Here is an 11,862-nt window from a genome sequence, read left to right on the forward strand (position 1 = left end):
CATCACAAGGCCCAGAGCCCCAAAACACGCAGATCTTCACTTAGGTTTATAATATTGACTATGGTCAGCATGATGTGAATATAAACTACTAGACACGAAACCAAAATATATATATAAACTGACCACGGAATTCGTCATTGAGTCTTGCGTATTTTACCTCAGTATAAATGCAATCAAGTTCCTTCCTAGGCCTGGGTTATGACAGAATTCTATGACCTAGAAATGACGCTTTGGAATTCGTTGATTTTCTTAAGATTGCAGCTCTGTCATAAGAAGCATGGCACACATGACATGTCAGTCCTAGTACCTGCTTGAAGCAAGATTTTTCTTACTATGCTATGTCATTCATTCACACACTTCAAAATAAAGCAGCAAATTGCAAAGATTACTTGCTTTTTATTTCAGTAGTTCACTCATTGATGCACATGTGTGTACCCACACACTCACTAATCATGCCTCAGGATCCCCTTCCATTTGTTAACTATAGCAACTCAAAATCCCAAATATCCTTCCACTAATACTTCTATCATCAATTCCGATTTTAATTTCAACAGCCTGATTCCCGAATCTACAGTTTGGGGTCAAGACCTGAAAACCAATCTCAGACCGTCATACCCGTTTTAGACATGGTAAAAATGCTTCGGGTTTTCATAGATGCTGTGGCGCGTCTTCTGAACAATCTCCCCCTTCCTTCTCCAATAAGATTATAGGAGTGCTTATAAATCAAAAGACACAATCGGTGGATTATTCTTTCTGAGACCTGACCTAATATAATCTTACTGCTCTCTTTCTTCCATGAATTAAATGTGCAGGAAGATGTCAGGCAAAAAAGAAAGCATGGAAGATATACATACTCACTGCGGTTGAAGTTTCTCTTTCTAATCTTCATAAATGAAATCAGGGAAGAATGAGGCAGGCCTGTGACACTTTTGAGATTTCCCCATTTCCAGAGGTTAGAAGGGGCTTTGCATCCTACCTTCAGCTCCGGGGCTTAGAATCCAAAACAGCCTTTCAGAACTGGAGATTACGATTTCCTTCCAAAGGATTGTCGAAGCATGTCTCAATAATTATAAATCTCCACCATTGTGTAAACCAGCTTAATTAACATTTTTCAGGCATGTCACACTTACACAATCACTAAATAATTTTCTAAAACTATGTTGCCTTAGAAGTTGCCACACAAAACAGTGTGGCAATTCCTAAAAGATCTAAAAATTGACCTTCCATATGACCCTGCAATCCCCCAACTGGGAATATACCCGGAAGAATTCAAATCACTCTATAAAAAAGATACCTGCACACGCATGTTTACCACAGCATTGTTCACAGAAGCAAGAACAAGGAACCAACAGTGCTGCCAATCAAAAGAGGACTGGATAAAAAAAAATGTGGTGCATATACTCAATGGAATATTATGCAACCATAAAGAAGAATAAAATCATGAACTTCACAGCAACCTGGATGAATTCAGAGTCTATAATACTGAGAGATCTTTTACAGAAACAAAGAACTGAGTATTACATGTTCTCACTTATAAGCAGACCTTGAACAATTACCATAATACTATAAGAAAAGGATTGGCAGTAGCAGGAAATTGCTGGGAGTGGGGCAGGGAAGCGGAATTGGCAGCAGTGGGAATCTGCCTGGGGAAGGGAGGGCACACCTCATCAACAAGGGTACATGCATAATGAACATTTGTATACCTAACCCTGAATTGTACCCCACATCTGTAAAAAAACAAAAAACAAAAAACTCAGGATGTAAGAAAAACAAGCAGTCTACAGAAGCTGGAAAAGGAAAGGAAGTAGATATGTTCCTAGTATCTCCAAAAGGAATGCAAAAACCAATGCTGTCTATAACCCAGTGAGACTGATTTTAGATTTTCAGAACATTATGATAATAAATTTGTGTTAATTTAAGTAAAAAAAAAGAAGTTGCCACACTTGGATTATTTTTCCTCATAGTCCTAATCATGTTGAAAATAAGATTTTTTGTGTATGTGTCCTTTATTTATTGTTTTTCTATGACTTGGAACTTCCGTTGAAGATGATTCATTCTTACAGCCTAGCCAGATGCTCTGTTTAATTTATCTGTGTTATGTTTAATTGCCATTGACTTAATTAAAGTTGGCATTTTTTTCCAGGCAGGTATAGCGTTATTAACTGTCCTTTTCACTCACTTTATAATAAAAGAAATCTTGGAAAGCATTCATCTTCTCTCTGACTTAGTAAGAATATATTGTCTGAATTAAAGAAAGTTTTTAGTTTCTAGAGTCTGGGATTTGTGGAACAAGGAGGCTGCAAACATGCCCTTTAATTGTGTTTTGGCTTTTCAGCAGCACATGTTTCAAGACGATATTAGTCAATTTTTTCTCTATTTAAGAAGATATAAAAAATTGGGGAGCAAACAATTACCATGTTATTAGTACTCAAATTACTTTTTGGTCTCCTTTAAGCCTATTATCATTATTATTATTACTATTATTATAAATTCATTCGTTTTTCTAAAGTAGTAATCCCAAGCAAGGCTAATAAATCAAGCAATGTTCTCAGGCATAAAGCTGAAATAAAATTAGGAATACAAATGGAAGAAATTGTACAATCAAATGAGCAAGCACTCAAGTAATATTTAGTGCTCCAAATACATTGAGCTGTGTGATTACATAAGCAGAAGGATTAGCATTTAGGTCACCAAATTAGTCTTTTGAATTTTTTTGCTATCAAGAATTGTATTTGCTTCCTGACATCATTTACCATGCTATATTAACTACAGCACTTTATCTACCTGTATTTCCAAATTTTACCTCCTTATCAGTAAATATGTCTCTATGAAAGAATTACTAGTGGCTCTGACAATAAAACTGTAGTTGGTAATATCTCCTGAATTCTATCTGTAAAAGAAAGTGCTTTTGCCAAATTCTCACTTTCATGGACTAGGGGGAAAAAAAGCCACATTTTATATTTTTGCCTCGACTGTGTTTATGCAACAAAAAGATTTTGGAGAAATCAAGTAATTATGTGAAGAATTCAAAAAAACAAAATTATACTTTTTTTACTTTAATAGAATATTTGTATTAAAAAGCAGATTCATTTTTTTTTTTTGCCTTTTTGTTTGCAGTTTTGTGGGTAAACAAGGTATTAAGCTGCGGTTATACTTTGTCCTTCTGGCCAAATCTGCTTCAGTGACTACCTCAAAACGACTGGCTGTTTAGAAATCAAAAAGCTTACTGTTTTTGATGCCAATACACAAAGAATACTCATAGACATTTGCAACAGGTTGTCTGTGCATTAACTAATCTTTCATTTGCTATCAACACACGTGTGAGGAAAAATAGGCATGGAATGTTTGCTATTAACAACGATAAACTATTTTTGTTCGCTGTAATATAAATGTTGCGAACTGATGTAGCAATCTGTAGAAATACATTTAGTTATCATGTCTTGATTCTAAACAATGACCTATGGACTGATAAAATAGTCCTTGAGTTTATGCTGTTTCCAGTCTTCACGGTACAAACATGATACCGTCTTTATGATACAAACAACATGGCCAAGTGACAAATTCCCCTCCCAGTTTTATCTCATCATGCACACATCTGGAGAAATGACTTCCAGAATTTGACATTTTAAATTAAATGATCATTTTAAAGCAATATATAATTCAATAAAAGTCATTCTTTCTCGTTAAGATAGCTTATGTCCAATAAGAATACAGTTTGTCAGTTCCATGTACTGATACTTCTCAGTTAAGGAGTCCTGCTAGTAGAGGTCAGTTATAAATGAGGCATAATGAAATATCTCATATAGGGATATATACTTTGAGTATTTAAATGCCAAAATCATCTTGAGCTTAGTTTCAAAGATACTTCTGCTACTTGGAAAGAAGATATTTATTGATCTATATATAGAGATCTAGAGATATATAGTTTTGCTTCTGTTTTTTCAAAATAAAGACCTCTATCTGCTCTTGTGGAGATATTAGGGAAAAGTCGAATGTAAGTCGTCTTATGAAAATCTAGCTTATACTTTGCAGCAACGTGGATGGATTTAGAGTCGATCACACTAAGAGATCTATCACAGAAACAAAGAACAGAGTACCATATGTTCTCACTCATAAGCGGACTTTGGACAATTATCATAATACTGTAAGAAAATGATTGGTAGTAGTGGGAAACTGCCAGGGGAGAGGAGATGGGATTGGCAGTTGAGAGAAACTGCTAGAGGAGTGCAGTATCTGCATAATCAACGTTTGTATACCTAACGCTGAATTGTACTCCACATCTTTAAAATAAAAAAAACTTAAAAAAAAATTTTTTAAAGAAAATCTAGCTTGTAAATCATACTTTGCCTCCTGCAATAGTTCATGCTGATCCACTTGTTGATACAACTTTCCTACCTTTTTGTGACAATTTGACATAATTTTCTCTTTTGTTGTTGTTGGTTTGTTTTTTGAGACAGAGTCTCACTCTGTTGCCCAGGTTGAAGTGCTGTGGTATGAAGTGCAGCCTCAGACTCAGCTCAAGTGATCCTCCTGCCTCAGCCTCCTGAATAGCTGGGACTACCGGCCCCACACCTGGCTCTGTTCTCCATTTTCTACAGTCCTCAAGACATAGCTTGAAGATCCATATCATAACTTAGTTTTAATAATTACACTGTATTAAAAGTATGGGTTATGTGCCTGTCTCAGAAACAATACTACGGCAAGATTCTGTGGTCAGAAATTATGTCTCACTCATGTTTTTATCCTTTCCACCTAGCACAGACTCACGATATGCAGTTTATAATATATCTGGACTGATCTGAAAACAGTGTATGTATCTTATCAAGAGGGCAGCAGCTTGAGTCACAGCTACTTACTATTACAGGTGAAATTATTTTCTTTTAGGTTATATCTATAAAATATGGAGTAATAAAGCATTTGTCCACATTTTTTAAAAAGCAATGCAAAAGTCATACACTGAGACAAAGTTGTTCTCTGGCCTGGTTTGCTTGACTGCCCTAATTAAACCAGTCACTAACAACTTTTGGATTTTCTTCCTTTGAAAGTATAGACATATGTTTAAAGATGCTCACCTCTCAACTTAACAGCAATTGTTTGTAAATTTGCCCATACATTTTTTTTCAATTATTAAACATTATTAGGTGTTTAGCATTTATTAGTATCAGGTAGGTTTGTGTCAATAATATGTTATTTTGCATTTCTTAAATATTGAAAGCTAGACAAATTAATGTCTAATTTACTGAAATAATAATTGCTAAGGATAAAAGTTATTGCAATCTTTCATTTTAAGACACTTGTTACATAGAAAGTGGTCTATAAACAAGAGTAACCAAGTGCTCTATTATGAAGCAAAAAGTTTTCCTAGGGACTCCAGCCTAATTTTATCTTTTTTTCTCTTTTTGCAAGATTCTTTTTCTCTTCTACTCCCGGGTCTGCCCTTTGCTCTCCTCCCTTGATGTGAGATCAGAAGCACAGTTTACTGAGACAGGCATGTGCTTTGTGATATTCCAGGTGAATCTACTACCTTTTTAGTCTTTTGCCCTGCAATATGTTATCTTCGCAACAAATCAGTCAATGGTTGTTTGTCACACAGAACCATACCATAGCCGGTAATCTTGAAGGGGTAAGGGATGGGAGCCCATTTCCAATGAAATAAAAACATCTTTTCAGATGGCAGAAACACTAAATAAAGCACTCTGGCTCTGAGGTGAAGGCTAAATCCCAAGACGACTGGCATTTATAACTCCTACCACAATTCAAGCCCATATGGGCCCAACACTACACCAGGGCTTTTCTGACATCAAAGATAAACACATGGCACACAGAAAATGATGAGTAGCTCTTCAAGTCTTTGGAGAGTGGCAGGTAGCTGTTTCACTACAGCTGGACTTCCCCCTTGTGGTGGTTCAATAGAAAAGAAAGAGCTAATTTCATCATTCCTTTTTTTTTTTTTTTTTTTTGAGAGTCAAAGTCTTACTCTTTCGCCCAGGCTGGCATGCTCACTGCAACCTCAACTTACTGGGCTCAGGCGATCCTTCTGCCTCAGCCTTCCAAGTAGCTGGGACTACAGAGGTGTGCCACTACACCCAGCTAATTTTTTGAGTTATTATAGAGATGAAGTCTTGTCAAGTTGCCCAGGCTGGTCTCCAACTCCTGAGCTCAGGCAATCCTCTCACCTAGGCCTCTCAAAGTACTGAGATTACAGGCGTGAGTCACCACACCCAGCCTTCACTGGGGGAAAACAAAAACAAAACAAAACTCAAAGATGACTTCTCTTGGGGGGGAAAAAGCCATAGAATGTTTTTCAGAGTAGGTCAATCAAAAACTTAGTTCAAATATTCACCCAATGATTTTTAGCATGCCCACAAAAAATAAATAAAAAATTTAAAAAATTGGATCTACAGAAAACAAACTACATAAACATCAATCCTATTCTTTATTTATTATGAATGAGAAAGATATCAACCTTAAACTGTGACCCTTATACAAGAAGTTCTTATTTATAAATTGTTTGACTGAAAAATGTATTGCTATATCTTGGGAAAAAATACTATTCTTATCAAAATACAAATTTATATACTTTGTACTAATTTTATATGTTGTTTTTTTAAAGTTCTCTGGCACATAGGAAAATTTCAAAACTGCATCTTTATAAGGAGCCCAAAATAACTAAAGAGCAAACTAAGTATAGAAAAAAACTTTGTCTAGACTATTTAAATAAATCAATAGAGCATCTTATCTTTACTTGAGGACTTTCTAACAGACAGTGACTGGGACCCCAGGGGTTTGCCTGTTCTTCCTGATGAGAGTAGCTTCAATATATGGAAATAGAACAATTGTGGCTAAATGCAGTCAAATATGCCCATTTGAGCATTCATTCATCATCATGTAAAATTATGATTGTGGGACCCCGAGAAGCATATATCTAGCGCTTGTTAGAGTTCTATGTTCTATCAGGAGGCACTGCAGCAGCATAAGTCCTCTTTATTAAGGTCTTATTTTTATTTCCAATATACCTAAATTATAGACTTTGCAGTATAATAAGTTTATGGTTGTCCCTAAAAACTGAATAGTAAATTCAGCCTACTAATTACTTTTCTGCATTTGGCCTTAACAATAGTAGTTAACATTTGCTGAATTTTTTTATGTGCCAGGAATTGTTCTAAGTCCTTTAAGTATATTAGTTTATTTAGTTCTCATTTAAATAATTAATTATATGAGTCAATGCTATTTATCATCTCCCTTTAATAGATGCAAAACCCCCGCTATAGTGTTACATAACTCTCCAAGTCGCATTTTGAGCCACCATGCTATGTTGCCTTACACTTGAGATTTTTAAATCTAAAATTATTGTATTAATAAAAAGAACAGTCATATGATCATAGCTTGCCCATGGTCACCCAGTTAGTACATGATAGAAATTCAAGGGTAGGAGGGGGAAATGATCACACCAATTGTTGCAGTTATGTTTAAGTCCTGCCATTGCTGTTTGCCTCTGAACAAATTGTTCCATCATTCTAAGTCTTAGCAACCTCATTTGGAAATAAAAGGTGGGGGATTTCATGATCTGTAAGGTCTCTTCAAATACCATAGATTGGGCACCTATAAGCCCTGAGAAGTCACTTGGAAAAAAACTTGTTTATGTCAGTGTGAAGACCTATAAACTTCAGTTTTTTAATCTGTGTATTCTAACATTTCTCTGCATTTCTCTAAGAATGGTTCTGGAAAAGGATATAACAGGAAGCTAAGAAGGTAGAAAGCATTGTTTCTGTGGTCTCCAGAAATGCCAATTTCAGTCCGGCATCTGCTGACACATCCATCTAGTCCTCAAACCCTATATAAATCCTGGCTCCACCATTTGCCAGTTGAGAACTCCGGGGAAGGACTCCATCGTTCTGACCTCAACATCTTTCTCTATAAAGTGGGGATGATAACAATTCAACTTCTAGAGAGTTGCTTTGAGAATTCATTGAGATCATATGTATAAAGCTCATAGAACAGTACTTAATCCACAGTCAGTAGCAAGTAAAAATTAGCATTATTATTGCAGATTCAGCTCCTATGAGAGTTAAGACTGTGAATTACTACACTAATAATTGCAGAGGATTCCCTCTGAAGTTTGAGGAAACCCCAGGTTCCTCCCAAGATTTGTAAAATTGTCTTTAGATAGAAAAAATCTAGTTCAGTAGTCCAATGGTTAAGGTAGATATGACTAAATAGTGAACTAAGTTAGTTTGCTTAATTTATTTAATTTCAGAGAGTCTGTGTGTACAAGATCAATACAAGGTACAAGTTTTTATTAAATCTGATTAATATAGTGAGGCAATCAGTGAGATCAAGTCTAGTCAGTTGGTTAGAGTGAATTTTTTTTAATTTGTAAGGGATAAATTTATTTGCCAAATGTCATTTAGCATTTGATAAATTTAGCATTTACAGTGCATTTTCTGAGGACTGAAAACAACATTATAGAACTCCAGGACCTGTTTTCCCTTTTACATGATAAATTATCTCAGTATATATATTATCCAGTATGCAAGGTAATGAAGAAAACCTAGGGAAGATTGACATTTATTTTGGAAGTGTGATAAAGCAATGGGACTGTTGAAATTTAACACTACCTGGAGGTCTCATTACATGCGCTTGCCACTCTTATTAGTGGAAACTCACTTTTGCCATTTGCTATATAGAAGAGCCCAATATATTTATCCACAACCTTTTTTTTTTTTTGGAGTTGGGTTCTCACTCTGTTACATAGGCTGGAGTGCAGTGACATGATCACAATGACCAATCACTGCTCACGCCAGCTTCTACCTTCTGGGCTCATATGATTCTTCCATTTCAGCCTTCTGAGTAGCTGGGATTACAGGCACACTCTCGGCTAATTTTTTTTATTTAAAAAAATTTTTTTTTATAGAGATGAGATTTCACCACGTTACCCAGTTTGTTCTCAAGTTCCTGGGCTCAAGCTATCTGCCTGTCTTGGCCTCCCAAAGTGCTGGGATTATAGGTGCGAGCCACCATGCCTGGCCTAATCCATGGTTTTAAAGTGAGTTATTAGCTTAATGCAGATCTAATCCAGGAATAAATGAGGACCTTTTAAAATTTATCACAGAATGTTACACTAGTGGTGGTTTATGAAGCATATTCACTCTTTGCCAAGTTGTGTGTACAAATATGATAGAATTACACCCAGGACAAAACCAATACCCTGAATTTAAGCAAAGCTTTTAGAGTTGAAGGACAGCATGGAGATTGTAGCATCCACCAGAGATCCAAAGGATTAAATGATTTGTCTAAGGTTACACAGACTAAGTGAATATCCCAGATTGCAGGTCACACTTCCTTGAGCTCAAGTCAAGGAAAGTTCCATTCTTCTACACTATGCATTCAGATAACATAATATAATAAATGGTGGTAATAACTACAATATCCACCATTTATTAGATGGGTCAAACACTCTGTTAGGTTCTCTCATATACAACCCTTCCTCCGAACCCCTACCCTGCTCTATTCACCTCATAGCTCCATAAGTTATGTCCAGTTATCTTCATTTTACAGCATGGATACTGAGACTCGGGGTTTGTGATTTGTACATGGCTACACAGCTAGCAGATGTCCAGAGGTGGGGTCCAGCCTCTTTTCTGAATCTGTACTCTTTCCACAGAACTGGTTGCCCCGTCCACAGGGACCAATGACCACATCTTGTCTCCTGTTCTTAAAAATTAACTAACAGGCCATAGCTTGCCTTGCTAAACTATGGTGTGGCCATGTGCTCTTTGAGCTATGGCTGGGCTATGGTTCCTGGCTTTGACCCCCACTCCTACCTTGGGGAGGTGAATCTCCTCTTTCTCTCTCTCTCTAATTTACATTTTTTTTTTTTTTTGAGTTGGAGTCTCACTCTGTCGCCCAGACTGGAGTGCAGTGGCCGCTCCCGGCCACCGCAGCCTCGACCTGCTGGGCTCCGGCAATCCTTCCGCCTCAGCCTTCCGAGTAGCCGGAATTACAGGCGCGCGCTACCACGCCCGGCTGACTTTTTGATTTATTGTAGAGATGAGGTCTCGCTGCCCAGGCGGGTCTCAAACCCGCGGGCTCAAGCAATCCACTCACCTCAGCCTCCCAAAGGCACGGGATTACAGGCTGAGCCACCGAGCCCGGCTGTCTAATTTACTTTTTAAATAAAGTATGTTTTCTAGTCGAAAAAAAGACTTTCAACGTCAAATGAAAACAATCTACCAGATTATTAAAGCATTACCATTTGCCTGTGTAAGCCACTGATTCAAGACCATGGGCTTAAATTCAAAACCAAATAGTGAGACACAGGAGAATGGGGAGGGAATATTAAGCCTGGTGCTCTGTAAATTAATACTTTGAGATAAGACAGAAACATTATAGAAAATTACTATTTCTTGAATGCTTCATTCTACTTGAAAGAGAACTCCAATATGCTAAATATTACCCTATATTTTAAGCTAAAAATTATACTGGAAATGGATTGCCTGATGACGGTGCCGTGTACTTTGGGGGAAGATAACTACGTGTCCTAGCAAAATATTTTAGAGGTACCAGATGAATTAGCTCCAAGGCAAAATGAGGCGATATTATATTTAACTGTTGGTTTGGAAACTTTTTATTTAAAAAAGACTTTAAATATGAATGCTATTTCAATACAAGTGTGATAATACTCAATAAAGCATGGCGTACTTGATATTGTGAACTTCCGCGTTTAACAGTCCATCTACCTCCTGGCCCACTCCAGTCTCCACCACATATCCTAGTAGCAAAAGGCATAAGCCCTTTTAAAAACCAAAGAGGCCTTTGGACAGTTGGGTGAGTGGAGTGGGGTGGGGCAAGGAAAGTGCTCTTTCCTGAATGACCCATGCTTTTGGCCTTGACTTCATTTAGTAACATCAATTCTAAAAGAACTGAGTCAAACCCTTCTATGCTCCGCAAAGGGAGGGAGATAAAAAGCTTGTCATTCACAAGCAGCTATGGACAAAACCAGCAGCAGAGTACAGGGGTTAGGGAAATTAGGGACTTAAAAAAAAGTTGGAGTAAAGTGCCGTTACTGTCAAAAATATATTATTTTGATCCTAAGAAAATCAAGAGAATTTTATCTACTGAACTAGATTGCTGACCTTTTAATACATTTGGTTTTCATGGAACATACAATCACCATCGGACATAAAAAGACTAGTTTGCTTTTTAAAAAAAAAATTGCTCGGAGTTATCTACAGGAATCTTGTGAACGCAATTCAAGGATAACATTCTGCAGCTCTTTGGATATTGAATGATGCCCTCAGATCGGTCCGCAAGGGAAACAGGGACCTGCTAACACACTGATTCGAGTGGGCATTCCTCCCATTCTCTCTCCTCTTTTGCCCTCGCCCCCTCTTTCCCTAAATGCCACTGCTTTCCAGTTCTCCTTCCTCTGCCCCCACGGCACGAGACCGGGAAATCATGAAGAGTTTCTCCTTGTTTGTAAACTGCCTCTGCACGGGCTGCGGCTGCTCAGTCGTGGGCGTGGGCGGCTCCGGGCTGGCCCCCTCCGGGGGGCTCTGCTCCCCGCCCGGGGCCGCGGCGGCCTCGCAGTCTCGCCCTTGACCGGCTGCCGCGTCCACCACGGACTCCGAGGAGGTGCCAGCCTCCCGCAGGGGGGTGTAGCCCTTGTTGCTGCTGGACGGGTCATCCGACTGGGAGCTCCCCGAGTGCCGCCTGCCGGGCGGCGAGCCGTCCGGCCTCAGAGGCGGTGACGACGGGGAGGCAGCTTTGGCCGGAAGGCTGGAGTCCAGGGGCGCGCTGCCCGGGGAGGACGGGGGCTCGGGGCACAGCGGCGCCCGGTAGTCTGGGAGCCCGCTGGTGCTG

At 38.4% G+C, this 11,862-nt stretch overlaps 1 protein-coding gene across 1 annotated transcript in view; it reads right to left on the reverse strand.

The window, feature by feature from the left end:
• Positions 1 to 10,603: 10,603 nt before the first annotated feature.
• TMEM200C (transmembrane protein 200C) overlaps positions 10,604 to 11,862 on the reverse strand; it is a 2,689-nt gene continuing 1,430 nt past the window's right edge. Inside the window, exon 2 of the mRNA XM_008048567.1 lies at positions 10,604 to 11,859. Coding sequence (XP_008046758.1) covers positions 11,397 to 11,859 — 463 coding nt within the window. The 3' untranslated portion in view covers positions 10,604 to 11,396. The remainder of the gene's footprint in view (positions 11,860 to 11,862) is intronic.

This window comes from Carlito syrichta, unplaced genomic scaffold, assembly GCF_000164805.1.
Source record: "Carlito syrichta isolate Samal-C Ts95f unplaced genomic scaffold, Tarsius_syrichta-2.0.1 Scaffold47312, whole genome shotgun sequence".
In the NCBI taxonomy this organism is placed as follows: Eukaryota; Metazoa; Chordata; class Mammalia; order Primates; family Tarsiidae; genus Carlito; species Carlito syrichta.